This window comes from Bos indicus x Bos taurus, chromosome 3 (genome assembly GCF_003369695.1).
Source record: "Bos indicus x Bos taurus breed Angus x Brahman F1 hybrid chromosome 3, Bos_hybrid_MaternalHap_v2.0, whole genome shotgun sequence".
Classification (NCBI taxonomy): domain Eukaryota; kingdom Metazoa; phylum Chordata; class Mammalia; order Artiodactyla; family Bovidae; genus Bos; species Bos indicus x Bos taurus.
The window spans coordinates 97291152-97308411 of NC_040078.1; the positions used below are offsets into that span (position 1 = coordinate 97291152).

The 17260-nt window shown below is 41.0% G+C and overlaps 1 protein-coding gene across 3 annotated transcripts in view; it reads left to right on the top strand.

The window, feature by feature from the left end:
- AGBL4 (ATP/GTP binding protein like 4) overlaps positions 1-17260 on the top strand; it is a 1469133-nt gene that overhangs the window by 892391 nt on the left and 559482 nt on the right. For all 3 annotated transcript variants that reach the window (XM_027537317.1, XM_027537316.1, XM_027537319.1), the window contains one exon: positions 11758-11974. In XM_027537317.1, coding sequence (XP_027393118.1) covers positions 11758-11974 — 217 coding nt within the window. The remainder of the gene's footprint in view (positions 1-11757; positions 11975-17260) is intronic.

Sequence of the window (17260 nt, forward strand, 5' to 3'; positions counted from 1 at the left end):
TTAATGGCTTGGAATTAATAGAAGCAGCTGCTGCCACAGTGTGTGGGTATCCTTCTGCAGAAGGCACAGTCCAAAAAAAAAAAAAAAAAATCCTACACAAAATAAACTCTGAAAAATAAACAATAGAGTGTGTAGGACAAAAAGGTTAATTCAAGAATCTAGCAGTGTCTTCCTGTTATCAAAAACTCAGATGGCAATATGTAGCTCTGTCTCTCTCCTCCCACCACTAGTGCCCATCAACCCCTGATAAGACAATAATCTGATTAGACACAGGCTGTATAAATGTGTTGTCTGTATCTAAGTGATCCCTCATTCTCTCTTTCTCCCCCTCCCTGTGACTCATCAAGAGATTAGCTGTGACAAAGTGCGGAGAAAGATAAGAATAGATAAGCTCGTGACAAGAGCACTATTATAATTATTTGGGGGAAGGTAGGATTGGAATTGGGAGCAGGTCCTCCCCACCTGGGAAGAGTGTATTTATAATGTGGGCAGCCGTGCTGGTGCCTGGCTGTGCCAGATGCCTGAGGAAAGGAGGGGCCAACTTGTTCAAGCCAGGTGGTGGTCTGGGTTGTTCCAGCCAAACGAAGACTAAAGGCCATGTGTTTTCATGGATGACAAACCAGAGATTCAGCTGCCCTCATGAAGGGAGTGAAGTGAAAGTCACTTAGTTGTGTCCGACTCTTTGCGACCCTATGGACTTGCCTGCCAGGTTCCTCTGCCCGTAGAATTATTTAGGCCAGAATACTGGAGTTGGTAGCCATTCTCTTCTCCAGGGGATTTTCCCAACCCAGGGATCAAACCCAAGCCTCCTGCACTGCAGGCAGATTCTTTACCATCTGAGCCACCAGGGAAACATGAAATTTTTCTTTAATTTCAACTGTGCCTGGGAAACTGTATGCTAGTTTTCTTCCTGCCTCTGGGTAGATGAAGAAGGGGAACCAAGAGACTTTCTTGTAACTGCAATTGTTGGATGAATTTCACAGCCTTGGTGTGGTGGAAAGAATATGTGTTTATTAGTCAGGCAATAGTGTACATCAAACAGGTAGCACACTATTGGCATATGGGAGGTACTTAGTGTATGTTATTCCCTTTGGTGGTATCTGAATGATTTTATTTTGTTTACCTCCTTTAGGATATACAGCCCAAAGGGACTGATTCTTTATTATTTCCCTTTCTGCTAATTTAAAGAAAAAGTTTCTGTCTGCTATCAAAGAAGACCCTGGGGTTGGAATCCATATAACTACATCCATATTTGCTGTTCAATCAGAAGGAAAGTTAGGGCTACTGTCTTTCAGGGTTTTGTTTTGTTTTTAATTAATTTATTTGTTTTAATTGGAGGCTAATTACTTTACAATATTGTAGTGGTTTTGACCAGAAACCATAAAACTCCTAGAGGAAAACATAGGCAAAACACTCTCTGACATAAATTACAGCAGAATCCTCTATGACCCACCTCCCAGAGTAATGGAAATAAAAACAAAAATAAACAAATGGAACCTAATTAAACTTAAAAGCTTTTGCACAATGAAGGAAACTATAAGCAAGGTGAAAAGACAGCCTTCAGAATGGGAGAAAATAATAACAAACGAAGCAACTGACAAAGAATTAACCTCAAAAATATACAAGCAGCTCCTGCAGCTCAATTCCAGAAAAATAAGCGACCTGATCAAAAAATGGGCCAAAGAACTAAACAGACATTATTCCAAAGAAGTCATACAGATGGCTAACAAACACATGAAAAGATGCTCAACATCACTCATTATCAGAGAAATGCAAATCAAAACCACAGTGAAGTAACATCTCACACCAGTCAGAATGGCTGCTATCAAGAAGTCTTTCAGGGGTTTTCAAAAACTCCTGTGTTAGCTAACAGGCTTCTGAATGTATCACTGTGATCCACAGAGGAGGCTGGATAAGGTAGCAAGGAGATGATGTATCAGCTACTGCAGCCTTAAAACAAGGTTGGTGTCTCCTTAGACTTTAAAATTGTTCCTATGCAGCTTATTTTATTTTTGTTTAATCAAATAAACAAGAGGGTTTTTTCCATGGGGGAAAAAAAGTCTTTCAGGGGTTGTGAGGAGGAGTGGGGAATGAGCCATCAGAAACCTTCAGGTTCTGGGATTTCTCCTCTTCCTCTGTGCTGTGGTGAGCTTCAGAACAATGCACTGGTAATTTGGCTAATGGTTTGGCAAGAAGGCAGAGAGAATGGTAAATATGAAGGAATCATTCATTCATTCATCCATTTAGTGAGTCGTAAATCCACTCATTCATTCAACAAACATGTTTTGAGCTCCTCTTCAGGGTCAAATATTGTGTTAAGTGCTATGGATTTTGAAGTGAATCAGAAGCACAGGAATTTCTGTAGTTAGTATTTAGAGCAATTAGTTATTACTGGAGTTGTTGTTAAAGACTTCTAAGAGGAAATGTCATTTGACCTGGGTCTTACTTCTCTTCATAGGGATGAAATATATAGAAAAGTGTGAGAAAGACAATTATAGACTGACAGAATAGTATTTAAAATGGCATGGAGGTTTCTGAAACGGAATGTACTCAAGGAATGACTCACAGCTCCACATGGAAAGAGCACAATACACATACCTTGGTGTGGCTGAGATTATTTAGTCTAATATGTTTAAAGTTCACTCATTTATCCAATTCATGAGCATTTTGAAGCATCTCCTCTATTCAAGGTTTTGTGTAGGTCCTCCAGAATCAGGTGAATGTATCATTCCTGCCCTCAGTGAGAACTCTATCCTATGGTGGAAAAGGGCATATATTCAAGTCGCTATAATGAAATAGAGGCTATAGAAGAGAAGTATACATATATACATATATACATATATACATATGACTGTGAATGTGTTCAGCATATACATGCATGTGTGTGTTTGTGTGTGTGTGTTCACTCATCCACATGAGAATGCACAACTGAATCTGAGGATATTAGTTATAGCCTCCCTCTCATATGTGGAGGGCCTCTTTAATCATTGGGATGGGCCCAGGATGATGACTTGTTTCCAGAACTGGATCATCCTTTAGTGTCTGAGTCCTGAAAGCACACACCGCAGGGCTTGGGGTCAACCTGCCTCTCTGGCAATATCAGGTGTTAGACTCTTTCTGGATTCTTCTATGGACTCATGCTTTTTTCCAATAGTCATATATAGATGTGAGAGTTGGACCATAAAAAAGGGTGAGCATACACTGTTGGTGGGAATGCAAACTAGTACAGCCACTATGGAGAACAGTGTGGAGATTCCTTAAAAAACTGGAAATAGAACTGCCTTATGATCCAGCAATCGCACTGCTGGGCATACACACTGAGGAAACCAGAAGGGAAAGAGACACGTGTACCCCAATGTTCATCGCAGCACTGTTTATAATAGCCAGGACATGGAAGCAACCTAGATGTCCATCAGCAGATGAATGGATAAGAAAGCTGTGGTATATATACACAATGGAGTATTACTCAGCCATTAAAAAGAATACATTTGAATCAGTTCTAATGAGGTGGATGAAACTGGAGCCTATTATACAGAGTGAAGTAAGCCAGAAGGAAAAACACCAATACAGTATAATAACGCATATATATGGAATTTAGAAAGATGCTAACAATAACCCTGTGTACGAGACAACAAAAGAGACACTGATGTATAGAACAGTCTTATGGACTCTGTGGGAGAGGGAGAGGGTGGGAAGATTTGGGAGAATGGCATTGAAACATGTAAAATATCATGTATGAAATGAGATGCCAGTCCAGGTTCGATGCACGATACTGGATGCTTGGGGCTAGTGCACTGGGACGACCCAGAGGGATGGTATGGGGAGGGAGGAGGGAGGAGCATTCAGGATGGGGAACACATGTATACCTGTGGCAGATTCATTTTGATATTTGGCAAAACTAATACAATTATGTAAAGTTTAAAAATAAAATAAAATTTTAAAAAAAGGGTGAGCACTGAAGAACTGATGCTTTTGAATTGTGGTGCTAGAGAAGACTCTTGAGGGTCCCTTGGACTGCAAGGAGATCAAACCAGTCAATCCTAAAGGAAATCAACCCTGAATATTCATTCGAAGAACTGATGCTGAAGCTGAAGCGCCAATACTTTGGCAACCTGATGCAAAGAGCTGATTCATTGGAAAAGATCCTGATGCTGGGAAAGAGTGAAAGTTAAAGGAGAAGGGGGCTGCTGAGGATGAGATGATTGGATAGCATCATCTGTCACAACTCAGTGGATGAATTTGAGCAAACTCTGGGAGATAGTGGAGGTCAGAGCTCGGAGTTCTGCAGTCATAATGTCACAAAGAATCAGACATGAGTTAATCACTGAACAACAGCAGCAAGGAGTCATTTACAATCTCTTTCTCTTATGAAGTATTCTTGACCCTACCTTAGTTTTTATCATTTAATCTGTTATAATAGGAATAACTTCAAAGGACTGTTGTGAAGATTAAAGGAATTAATATATGTTGATGTTCCCAGAGTGGCCTAGCACATGTTCAATGTTAATTATTGTCATATTGCTTCCATTGATATCTCAGACTCTCTGTGTTAAGTGGAGTCAGAAATCTGCCTTGTCTAACTTAATATCAAGTAGAGGAGCTTTTTTGTGAGATCCTTTAAAGTTTCCCATGCTTGTACTCCCCTGTAACATAGACCTTTCTACTTTCCTTTCAGGGGACTGTTCAAGAGTCTCTATATTGAGCTAAAATCTACCTCCCTATGATGCTTACTTTTTATCTGTGGAGATGAATCTTCTTTCCCTTTTGCCAGTGTTTTTGAAAATAAGCAAGTAATATTTGAAACTTCCCTGTACCATTTCTAGTGAAAAAGAGAGGAAAAGGGTGAAACTGTTCCTGTCTTCAAGAAGCCAACTTGTCTTTGAAGAAATCTCCATTTACTTTTGTTGCTTTTTGTTAAGGGACAAATCAGGTGACAAAACTATTTTAATATTACTATCATGTGTCAAAGTACAAAAAAAATTAATAAGGAATGAATAATCAGAGAACACTTCGGAGAGGAGATATGTTAAATGATAGGCATTATTTATACATTATTTTGTTCATTAATTAGTTCATTTAAAAAATATTTAAAGCTTTATGACAGTCTACCACATGCCACATCTATGAGTATAAGTTTACGAAGTACGTAGGATATCTGGCAGGGGAAGCAGTCCGAGTGAAGGAAATATCAAACACAAAGATGCAGAGGTATTGGAAATATGGCACAAAGTTATGTTAGGGAGTTGTGAGTAGTTCAGTATAAATAAAACATAGGGTTCAAGGAGGGAGAAATGGTTGATGATACTGGACTAACAGGGAAATCTTGGGGAGCCATTTGAGGATAAGAAGTTATTTGAAGGGTTTTTTGCAAGAGTATTGGTGAGAGTACCGTAGATAAGAGTTTTTCTGGAAGCAGAAGATAAGGCTATGAGTTGGTGGCAAGTTACCATAGAGACAATGAGCACAGACTTTGGAGTCACACTAGCCTGTGTCTAACACAGGCTCTGTTGCTTACCAACAATTCCTGTTGCAACCTCAGGAATTTTTTTTTTTTTTTAAGCTCTCTGAGCTTTGGATTTTCTTACCTGTGTAACGGGGGTGTTAATAGCCCCTAGTTCGTAGGGTGTTGAGAGGATTCAACGATAATGCAAATAAAAAATTTAACATCATGCCTGAGACACAGTGAAAATGTAATGAGCAAAAGAAGAGAAAAACCAGAAGTGCATTCCAAATGAGACACATTTCTCCTACATAATCCCATTCCTCTTTTCCTTTATTCTTTGTGTTACTTTGCATCCTCATGAATTTGGCCTGTTGAATCCTTCTCAAACAGATTTTTGTTAGTATCCTTAGCAGAGTCTGGAACATCTAATCCCTGAGCAGCGTCTTAGCTGTCTTGAATGATCACCCCAGGGTCCATTACCTTCACTTTGTCTGCAAATCAGGTTAGGCTTCTGACATACTCAGGAGAGGAGCTGGGGCAGCTGCAGACATTAGATGAATTCTCCTGATAGCACATGATCAAACGTGGTGGAGACAGCAAACTCTGAGAGTCAAGTTGCTAAACTTGGCCAGAAGAGGAAAAAAACTGAGGTGATTGATTTAAAGTATGGATCTTGATTAGACATGGCACCCCACTCCAGTATTCTTGCCTGGAAAATCCCATGGGTGGAGGAGCCTGGTAGGCTGCAGTCCATGGGGTCGCAGAGTCATACACGACTGAGCGAATTCACTTGCACTTTTCACTTTCATGCATTGGAGAAGGAAATGGCAACCCACTCCAGTGTTCTTGCCTGGAGAATCCCAGGGACGGGGGAGCCTGGTGGGCTGCCGTCTCTGGGGTCACACAGAGTCGGACACGACCGAAGCGACTTAGCAGCAGCAGTAAATAAAAATGTGCAAACATCAGCATCATAAGCTGAGGGGCTTGTGACTGTAGGAATCACTTGTGTATGAAGTGATTGTGCTCCAGTGTCCTCAGTTTCAGACCTCTGAGTCAAGGTCTGACGTGGGTTTCACAGACCATTGTCTGGAGACCTCAAAGCCATGTTCACTGGTATTCTCCCTGAATAAAAAACTGGAACCCTGGGACTCACTTACTCTGCCAGCCTCACATTTCTGCATGTTCAGTCACATCACGAATGTAGACCATCACCTCTTCTTCTTATACCCTTATCCCCACACTGGTCTGTTCTCCCTCTAATCTTGGTTTTCCACTGATCCCTCTTCTATCCAAAACTTTCTACTTGTTACTTTTTTCTATGAAACTCAGCTTCCAGGTTAATAGTCTCCCTTGGATCCCTGGTCTTTTAATCCACTGCTTCCTTTACCTCTTGTCTTTGGTACGTGATACTTAACAAATATTTGCTGAATAAAACAAAGAACTAAGACCTGACTATCCTGGAGGCCATTACTTCCCCCTTTAGCTTCCCAAGTACTGCTTGTTCTCTTACATTCCATACACAGAAAGATCAGGAGGGGACTTCTCACTCCCCATTTTCCTTCCAGGCCATTCCATCTCTATTGCATCACTAATTAGTCCAAAATTTTAATATAGTAGTGTTTAGGGTAAAAATCAGGTTAGAAAGGAAGAGTGCCTCCTGGGTTTGCCTTAAGGCTCCATTTGTGTCACAGGAAGATTGTTGTTTAGTCACTAAGTCATGTCCAACTCTTTGCTACCCCATGGACTGCAGCATTCCAGGCTCCTGGGTCCTACACTATCTCCTGAAGTTTGCACAAATTCACTTCCACTGAGTCAGTGATGCTATCCAGCCATTGTTGTTACTGAAATGTTTATTCTTCCTAGTTTTAGGGGTAGGAGCCGCACGGCCTCTATTGGTGGCCCTAAACACACCTCTAGACAGCCTTTGATACTACCACGGGCTTCTATATGAGAAGCCCTGTTCCTTTATTGCTTAAACTGTTCTCTCTACATCTTGTCCTCCTCATCACTTTTGGAATCCTACCCATCTTTGACTCCACAGCCTGTCATATCAGCCACATTTATGTAATAGTCCAACTTGTCATATTTTCTATACTTGCACAGCTACTCCCTGTCCTTCATCTGACTGATAGGTGACCTTCCCTCACCTATCCCTTAGACTGGCATAATCATGGAACTTTAATTCTTTCACTGACTTAAAAGTACCCTGTGACCTCAGGATAATGTTTAACCTGTCCCTTCATATGAAGTCATCCCTTTGTATCTTCAGATGCAGACCCTACAGATATGGAAGGACAACTGTCATCCATTTCTAATCTGACTTCTGTCTTCCTCTTCAAATACATTTCTCATGATTTCCCTTCCTATTGTTTGTGCTTCAGCCATGGTGAATTCCTTGCAGTCCTAGCCTTTTACTTGTTTTAGTGCATACTCATATCTAGAATGCCAGAAGCCCATAATTTATCAAGAGGGAACCTGGAGAAGTGTTACAGGACCAGCTCAGTTCAGTTCAGTTGATCAGTCATGTCTGACTATTTGCAACCCCAAGGACTTCAGCACGCCAGGCTTCCCTACCCATCACCAACTCCTGGAACTTGCTCAAACTCATGTCCATCGAGCCAGTGATGCCATCCAGCCATCTCATCCTCTGTCGTCCCCTTCTCCTCCTGCCTTCAATGTTTCCCACTATCAGCATCTTTTCCAATGACTCAGTTCTTCACATCAGGTGGCCAAAGTTTTAAGGCTTCAGCTTCAGCATCAGTCCTTCCAATGAACATTCAGGACTGATTTCCTTTAGGATTGACTGGTTGGATCTCCTTGCAGTCCAAGGGATTCTCAAGAGTCTTCTCCAACACCACAGTTCAAAAGCATCAATTCTTTGGCACTCAGCTTTCTTTATAGTCCAACTCTCACATCCATACATGACCACTGGAAAAACCATAGCTTTGACTATATGGATCTTTGCTGGCAAAGTAATGTCTCTGCTTTTTAATATGCTGTCTAGGTTGGTCATAGCTTTTCTTCCAAGGAGCAAATGTCTTTTAATTTCATGGCTGTAGTCAACATCTGCAGTGATTTTGAAGCCCAAGAAAATAAAGTCTGTCACTGTTTCCATTGTTTCCCCATCTATTTGCCATGAAGTGATGGAACCTGATGCCATGATCTTCAATTCTGAGTTTTAAACCAGCTTTTTCACTCTCCACTTTCACCTTCATCAAGAGACTATTTAGTTCCTCTTCTCTTTCTACCATAAGGGTGGTGTCATCTGCATATCTGAGGTTATTGATATTTCTCCCGGCAATCTTGATTCCAGCTTGTGCTTCATCCAGCCCAGAGTTTCTCGTGGTGTACTCTGCACATAAGCAAGGTGACAGTATACAGCTTTGATGTACTCCTTTCCCAGTTTGGAACCGGTTCATCATTCTATTTCTGGTTTTAACTGTTGTTTCTTGGCCTGCATACAGATTTCTCAGGGGGCAGGTTAGATTTTATTTCCATCTCTTGAAGAATTTTCCAATTTGTTGTGATCCACACAGTCAAAGGCTTTAGTGTAGTCAATTAAGCAGAAGTAGATGTTTTTCTGGAATTCTCTTATTTTTCTGTGATTCAGTGGGTGTTGGCAATATAATCTCTAGTTCCTCTGCCTTTTATGAATCCAGCTTGAACATCTGGAATTTTTCAGTTCACATACTGTTGAAGCCTCACTTGGAGAATACTTTACTAGTGTGTGAGATGAGTGCAATTATGCAGTAGCTTGAACATTCTTTGGCATTGCCTTTCTTTGGGATTGGAATGAAAACGGATTTTTTGCAGTCCTGTGGCCACTACTGAGTTTTCCAAATTTGCTGCTGGCTTACTGAGTGCAGCAAAGTACACTTGAGTGTTACAGTACCTGCAATTGATTGTTACAGGTACTCACTTGGAATCAGAAATAAAAAGATTTGAATCCCAGCTTTGTGATTTACTAGCTTGAGAGCATTAGGTAAGTAGCTCCTTAACTTCTATGACCCTCCATGACCACATCTTCTAAATGAAATAACAACTTAGTGTGGATGAAACCTATAAACAAGGATGTTCAGACACCAAGCCATCAAGCAATGCAGTCACCCCAACTGTGCACCCTTAGGGATTCAGGATGCAAGCAAAAACAGGATACTGGCCCTAGGTAGTTAAAGTGTATACCAAAGGAACTGTTTCAATAAGTCCGAACTCTTGTCTTTCTATACATAGAAAAATGCTAAATTCATTAACTTGAGATGTCTGAGTTTTTTCTTTAATTAACAGTAATCTTTTAATGTTCCCATTTCATGCTTCCCATTTAATGTTTGTGTGGGATTCATAACAGCCTGGATAGAGGCAAGCAGCATAAACCAAAATATGGACAGCGTCAGTGCCATGTAGTGTTTGCTCTTCCACAGAAAGTCCATAGCCTGACCTTCCTTCCTGACCACTGAGGCAGCCTCAGAGAGACACAAGGTAGAAACAAGGTTCTATAACAAATTGCTAGCATGTTAGAATGCTTTGGAGCTCTTTGGAAAAGACCCTGATGCTGGAAAAGATAGAGGGCAGAAGGAGAAGGGGGAGACAGAGGATGAGAAGGTTGCAAGGCATCATCAACTCGACAGACATGAGTTTGAGCAAACTCCAGGAGGTATTGAAAGATAAGGCAATGGCACCCCACTCCAGTACTCTTGGCTGGAAAATCCCATGGACAGCAGAGCCTGGTAGGCTGCAGTCCATGGGGTCGCTAAGAGTTGGACATGACTGAGCGACTTCCCTTTCACTTTTCATTTTCATGCATTGGAGAAGGAAATGGCAACCCACTCCAGTGTTCTTGCCTGGAGAATCCCAGGGACGGGGGAGCCTGGTGGGCTGCCGTCTATGGGGTCACACAGAGTCGGACACGACTGAAGCGAATTAGCAGCAGCAGCAGCAGCAGCAGCAGCAGCAAAGCCTGGTGTGCTATAGTCCAGGGGGTCACAAAGAGTAAGACACCACTTAGCGACTGAACAGCAACAAGCAGACCTTGAATTATCAGTGGACAGTCATGGAAAAGGCACAGTTTGATACGGGTTTTGTAGGATTAATAGGATTTTAAGAGACGCAAATAAGATACATTCTCTGTAGGGAAATAGTGAATCATTTGGATACCATACAAATGAGGGAGTGCAGTGAGCCTGTGAAGTGGGTGAATGTAAGGATTTTATGGGAATTATGACTGGAACATGTTGCCTTTTCTCATGTATGTGTTTTAGTGTTGCTTATTGGAGAATGAACATGTTAACTTAGCAGAATTGCTTACACAGTGCATTTTAAAGCATTATTTCCCAAAATGCTTCTTTGTAAAATTAGTCTCATGGAATGCTCTGTAGAAAAATAATAAACAATAGTAATAATTTAAAGAAATGTTGAGTGTTCTTTTCTTCTCCCTTGAATATTCACAGTGTGTATTAACAACTTATTTTAAAAGGCCCGAATTAGTGTTATATCACCAAAACCTGACTTCCCTGGGAAAGTAGGCCTTTCCTATTTATGTGACTATAACATCACACTATTTCCCCTCAATGCACTTTTAGTGTCTGTAACTATATTATATATTTATTTAAATTATTTTGTTGACTGCTTCCCCACCAGGATATATACTCCATGAGGACAAATATCTGTCCTCTCTTGTTTACACCAATAATCTAGCACAATGTCTGGGTGTTTAACAGGTGCTCAAATAGGAATAAATGATGAATAAAACTTGCTTGCTTTTGACTTTGAATTGTCTATACAGTTGATAAAGGGTAGGGCTGGAATTTGAACCAAATACTGCCAAGTTCTAGTCTTTTAAAAATAATTAATGAATCATGTTTGGCTGAGCTGGGTCTTTGTTGCTGCACAGGGTTTTCTCAGTTGCGGTGAGTGGGGGCTGCTCTCTAGTTGCGGGTGCAGCTTCTCATTGCTGTGGCTTCTCTTCTTGTGGAGCACAAGCTCTAGACTTGTGGGTTTCAGTAGTTGTGGCTCTGGGCTCTAGAGCACAGGGTCAATACTTGTGGTGCATGGGCTTAGCTGCTCCGTGGCATGTGGGATCTTCCTGGACCAGAAATCGAACCCATGTCTCCTGCATTGGCAGGCGAATTCTTTACCATTGAGCCACCAGGGAAGCCCCCCAGATTCTTTTTGACCAAAGGTTGGTATACACTGTTATTCTTAGCCACCACCTAGGATTCTTGATGTTACAGTTTTACTCTTGGGCATTTATTCCCATTGATTACAGTTTGAAGCTTGAATGATTATCTGATATGCCCAAATTTCTTTGTATCTTTCAGGCAAAGGCTGCCGCCCAAAAATGTCTACTACTACCGCTGCCCAGACCATAGGAAGAATTACGTGATGTCCTTTGCATTTTGCTTTGACCGAGAAGAAGATATCTATCAATTTGCTTACTGCTACCCTTACACGTACACTCGCTTTCAGCATTACCTTGACAGCCTGCAAAAGAGAAACATGGATTACTTCTTCCGGGAGCAGCTGGGTCAGAGCGTGGTAAGGCCCACTGGGAAACAGGCAGTCTTGGGGAGGAGCTTAGCAACGGTTTTTATAGTATGCAAATAAGTATTGGTGCTTTGTAGACTATATGCTCTGGAACTTTTAAAAATCATAGTTTTTTGTGTGTAATATTTTGATACTTTGACTACCAGGAAGTCATAGAATAGGATAAAGCAGATGCATGTCCTTCTGAATGAAGCTGATAAATCTCTCTAACAAAATACAAAAGTTCTGGAGAATCCCCAAAACTCCGAGGGAAAAAAGGTTTCTACTAGGTATTGCAAAAGGTGTGAAAGCATTTATGAGTCTAAGCTTATGAGATGAAGAGTAAATTTTCTTTTTGGTGAATTTAATTTGCCTGCAATACAGATTAGCAGGTGGCGTGCAGTATGGTTTTGCTGTCCTTAGTGTGTTCATCTCTGTCACTTATTAGGTCCCCAGCCCTTCTCCCTTCCCAGGTTTAGTTCTCTGGGTCTGGAGGTTTCAGTCTTACATTCTATACTAGTTTCCTATTGCTGACATAACAAATTGCATGGGTTGGTGGCTTAAAACAACATAAGTTTATTATCTTACAGTTCAGGAAAAGCCTGAAGTTGGCCTCTCTGAGCTAAAATCAAGGTATCAGCAAGATCTTTCATTAAATCACAGCTATAAAGTCCCTTTTGTCATGTAAGGTAGCATGTTCACAGGTTCCAAGGATTAGAACTTGGGCATTTGGGGAAAGGGGTGCATTGTTCTGCCTACCACACCTTCCTACTCTCTTTTCCTCTCTTTTTTTCCTCTGCCCACCCTAAAAGTGTTCTATAAGGATATAAAAGTGTTCTTCATACCAGATGCACAAGCTTTGTTCTCTGTGGTCAGCAGTACTTCCTTCAGCTGCTGATAAATAATGTCTTCCCTCTACTCTGACCCTCTTCCTAACGGTGCTTCTGATGGGTGCCATGAATATTTGGTGCCTATGTCTTTGAACTGAGAATCGGGACACATGGTGCATCAGTCAGCCCGCTAGCAGGAAACAGATGGCAGCCTCACATTAGGATAATCTGAGAGGAGCTTAATAAATGGGCTGTTTACAAGGTGAGGGCACTGCGCACAGAAGCCATGGGGTATAGTGCAGTTCCCTGGGGCTAGTAATATCGCAAAGGAACTGAAGGGAGGGAATAGTAACCAGAACCCAACAGTAGAGAGTCATGCAGTGGGCCACCTTGAGTGGAACAGTGCCCTTCAGCTGAAGAGCAAAGTTAGCCTGAGATGACCCCACAGGGAGGGAGCTGAGAGAAATAAATACAGAGAACCCACTTTCTTACTTCCCTCTGATCTTCTGCCAGGGGTTCCTATTGACCAACCCAATTGGAAATTAGAGGGCAAGAGACCACTGAAGTAATCCATACAGACAAGTCTTCCTGAACAAAGAAAATGGTGAAGAAAGGCAGAGAGTGGTTGTAGAGAGCCAAATAGAACATATTAGGTACATGTGGTCTGATCAACAATGTATTACTGGAAATAGTAAGATTATTTGAGATGGAACTGTTGGAGAAAATCTGAGATGAATGTTTGCCTCACACATGAATTATCGTATAAATTAAGAGCAAGAGAGTTTCATTCAATACTTGCGACTTTTAAGGGCAGGATATATTTGTTTCAGGCTTCCCTGGTGGCTCAAATGGTAAAGTACCTGCCTACAATGCAGGAGACCCAGGTTCGATCCCTGAGTTGGGAAGATCCCCTGGAGAAGAGAATGGCTACCCACTCTAGTATTCTTGCCTGGAGAATCCCATGGACAGAGGAGCCTGGTGGGCTATGGTCCATGGGGTTGCAAAAAGTCAGATGCCACTGACTGAGTGACTAACACTTCATTTGGTTCATTTCATTCCTATGACCATTCCAGCACCCTCTTAGATTTATGCCAGGCAGAGTCGAGGTACACATTGAATGGCTATGGAGTAAACTACTGAATGAATGAATGAAGATATGTCTAGAGACAATGTGAAGAGCTAAGAGCATCAGAAAGCTGATAGGAGGAATAATAGGATAAGTTAGGCTTTCAGTAACTAATACACAAAATGTGTATCTAAAATAACAGCACTTTAAACAAGATAGAAGTATATTTCTCTTCCATATACAAGTCTAGATGCAGGAAATCCAGAGCTGATGGTGTGGCTCTGCTCCTGAAAACTACTGGAGTCAAATTCTTTCAGCTTTCTGCCGCTATCCCTAGAAAGTGCCTCTCAATCTCATTGTCATATGTGAAATTCTACCAGCATTTCCATGTTCCAGGAAGCATGATGAAGAAAGTACGGGGAGAAAGGAGAAGATGCAGTTCTTGACACTTTCTTGTTTATCCCATTCAGTAGAACTCACATCCACACTTAACTAAAGGATGGATGAGAAATCAAGTCTTCATCCTGGGTGACTGTTTTCTAGCTAAAAATTAGGAGTCCTATTGGTATGGAAGATAAGGATAGAGAGGAAGATTGGGACCAAGCTCTGGAAAACTTTGATTGTCAAATTAAGGAATTATGGCTGTATCCTTTATTCAGATTCAATACACAGACACTGGGTCAGGCACTTTAGGTGCACCATCTTACTTGTTTTTCGCAACAGTTTTGGGGTAGGCAAGATTATCTCAATTTGGGAAAAATAGTCTAAGGCTAATCAGATAAGTTACTTGGCTAAAGCTAAATGACTAGTTTGTGACTAGGCCAATATTAAACCCATGGCTTCTAATGCCATATCCTGACACTTCGATGGACTCACTGCTGCTTTTCACGTTGTACCTACTGAAACCCATAGTAGATTTTGAGAAAGTAATTGTAGTTTATCCGAAGCTACAGCTTAAGAAAGTAAAGTTAGTGGAAGTGCAGGGTGTGCCACTGCTGGCTAAACTAGATTAGGGAAGCTCTGTGGCTTGGTTCAGTCCCACTGAATTGGGTCTCGAAGCAGATTCCAGACTTCAAGGCTTTCTGGCATACTTTGCAGGCAGGACAATTCTTGGTTACTAGGGCGTTTGATATGGCTCATGTCTGAAGGCACCACTATAATTAGTTAATCCTTATTCCAATTTGGAGGGAGGATAATTACAAGTAGAAAGCTAAACATGTCAACAGATAATTCTTAGAAAGCACATGAAGGAAGCAAGATTTTGAATTTCTAGTGCTGAAACTGTGAATCACCATGGGCATGGCTGCTATTGCTACTAATTATATCATTCAGAGGGCTTCCTTGGTGGCTCAGTGGTAAATCCATCCACCAGTGCAGGTTGCACAGATTGGATCCTGGGTTAGAAAGATCCTCTGGAGACAGAAATGGCAACCCTCTCCAGTATTCTTGCTTGGGAAATCTCATAGACAGAGGAGTCTAGTGGGCCACAGTCCATGGGGTCACAAAGAGTTGGACACAACTTAGCGACTAAACAACAACATATCATCCAAAATTGCATTTTATTTTGTTACTCACCAGTGGCCCTTTCTAACCACACCAAAAAAATTGCTTTGTGCATGCACCAAATCCACAATCTGACATTTAAGTTAAACACATCATAGGAAAAGTCTTTATTTTCTCATGTTTTAACACTTTTGTTGAGGTACAATTTACATACTATAACATTAACACATTGTAAGGGTACAATTCTATGATTTTTAGTGAATCTATAGAGTTTTACAGCTATCAACACAGTCTCATTTTAGAATGTTTCCATCAACCCCAAAATTTCTTTTGTAAATCCTCACTTCTGCTCCCATCCACAAGAAACTACTTATCTGCTCTCTGACACTATAAGTTTGCCATTTCTGAATATTTCCTGTAAATAGAATAATACATTATTTAGCTGTCCTTTGAATTCAGCTCCTTTTACATAGCATTACATTTTTGAAGTTTGATTCATCCATGTTGTAGCATCTGTAAGTCGTTCACTCATTTTTAGTGCTGAATAATATTCTATTGAAAAAGTATAACGCAATTTGTTTATCTATTGTCTGGTTAATGGACATTTGGATTGTTTCCTTTAGGACTAAAATGATTAATTTTATTGTGAACATGCATGTGCATATCTTTGAATGGACATGTGATCACTTTTCTCTTGGGTAGATTTCTAGGAATTGAATGATTGGGTCATACAAGTTCACATGCAACTTAAAACAAAACAAAAAACCCAAAACTGTCACAGGGTATTCCAAGTTAGTAGTGCCATTTTGCATTCCTGCTAATAATGTCAGAGAGAGGGTTTGTAGTTTTCCATGTGCTTGCTAACACTTGGAATTACCTATATTTTTCAGGATAGCCATTTTAGTGGGAATGTAGTTGTATCTCATTGTGGTTTTAATTTTTGTTGCCCTAGTAACTACTTATGATGATTATCTTGTCGTGTGCTTGTTTGGCCTTTATATATCTTCTCTAATGGAGTGTTAGTTTAAATTTTTTATCCATTTTTTACAAACTGGGTTCTGTTCTTAAATGAGTTTTCGGTTATTCATGTGTTGTGAATGCAATTCCTTTGTCAGATACATGCTTTATCAATATTCCCCTTAATCCATACCTTATCTTTTCACTCATTTTCTTAACCATGTCCTTTGAGAGATAGAAGTTGTTAACTTTTGAAGTCCAACTTATTTTTTCTCTTGTGGATCATGCTTTGGGAGTCTTATCTAAAAGCTGCCTATCTGAAGGCCACAGAAATTTTCTTCTCTGTCTTCTTCTAAATTTTTCATAGTTTTCACTTACATTTAAATTCATGATCCATTTTGAATTAATGTTTTATATATGGCATGAGGTAAGGGCCTTAAGTTCATTTTTCTTTTGGCATATGGATATTTAACTGTTGCAGCACTACTTGTTGAAAAGACTAGCATTTACCCAACCCACAGAGACTGAGACAGAACTGTGTCTGAGTGTCTCCTGTGGAGGTATGGATCAGCAGTGGCCTGCTGCAGGGGCTCTGGGTGCAGCAGACCTGGGTATGGCATAAGCCCTCTTGGAGGAGGTCGCCAATAACCCCACCATAGAACCACAAGAACTTACACAGGACTGGGGAAACAGACTCTTGGAGTGCACAAACAAAAGCTTTTATGCACCAGGACCCAGGAGAAAGGAGCAGTGACCCCACAAAAAACTGATCCAGACATGCCCATGTGTGTCCAGGAGTCTCTGGCAGAGGCGTGGGTCAGCGGTGGCCTGCTTCAGGGCTGGAGGCAAAGCAGTGCATGCATGGGACCTTTTGAAGGAGGTTGCCATTATCTTCATTACCTCCACCATAGTTTGGCCTCAGGTCAAGCAACAGGAAGGGAA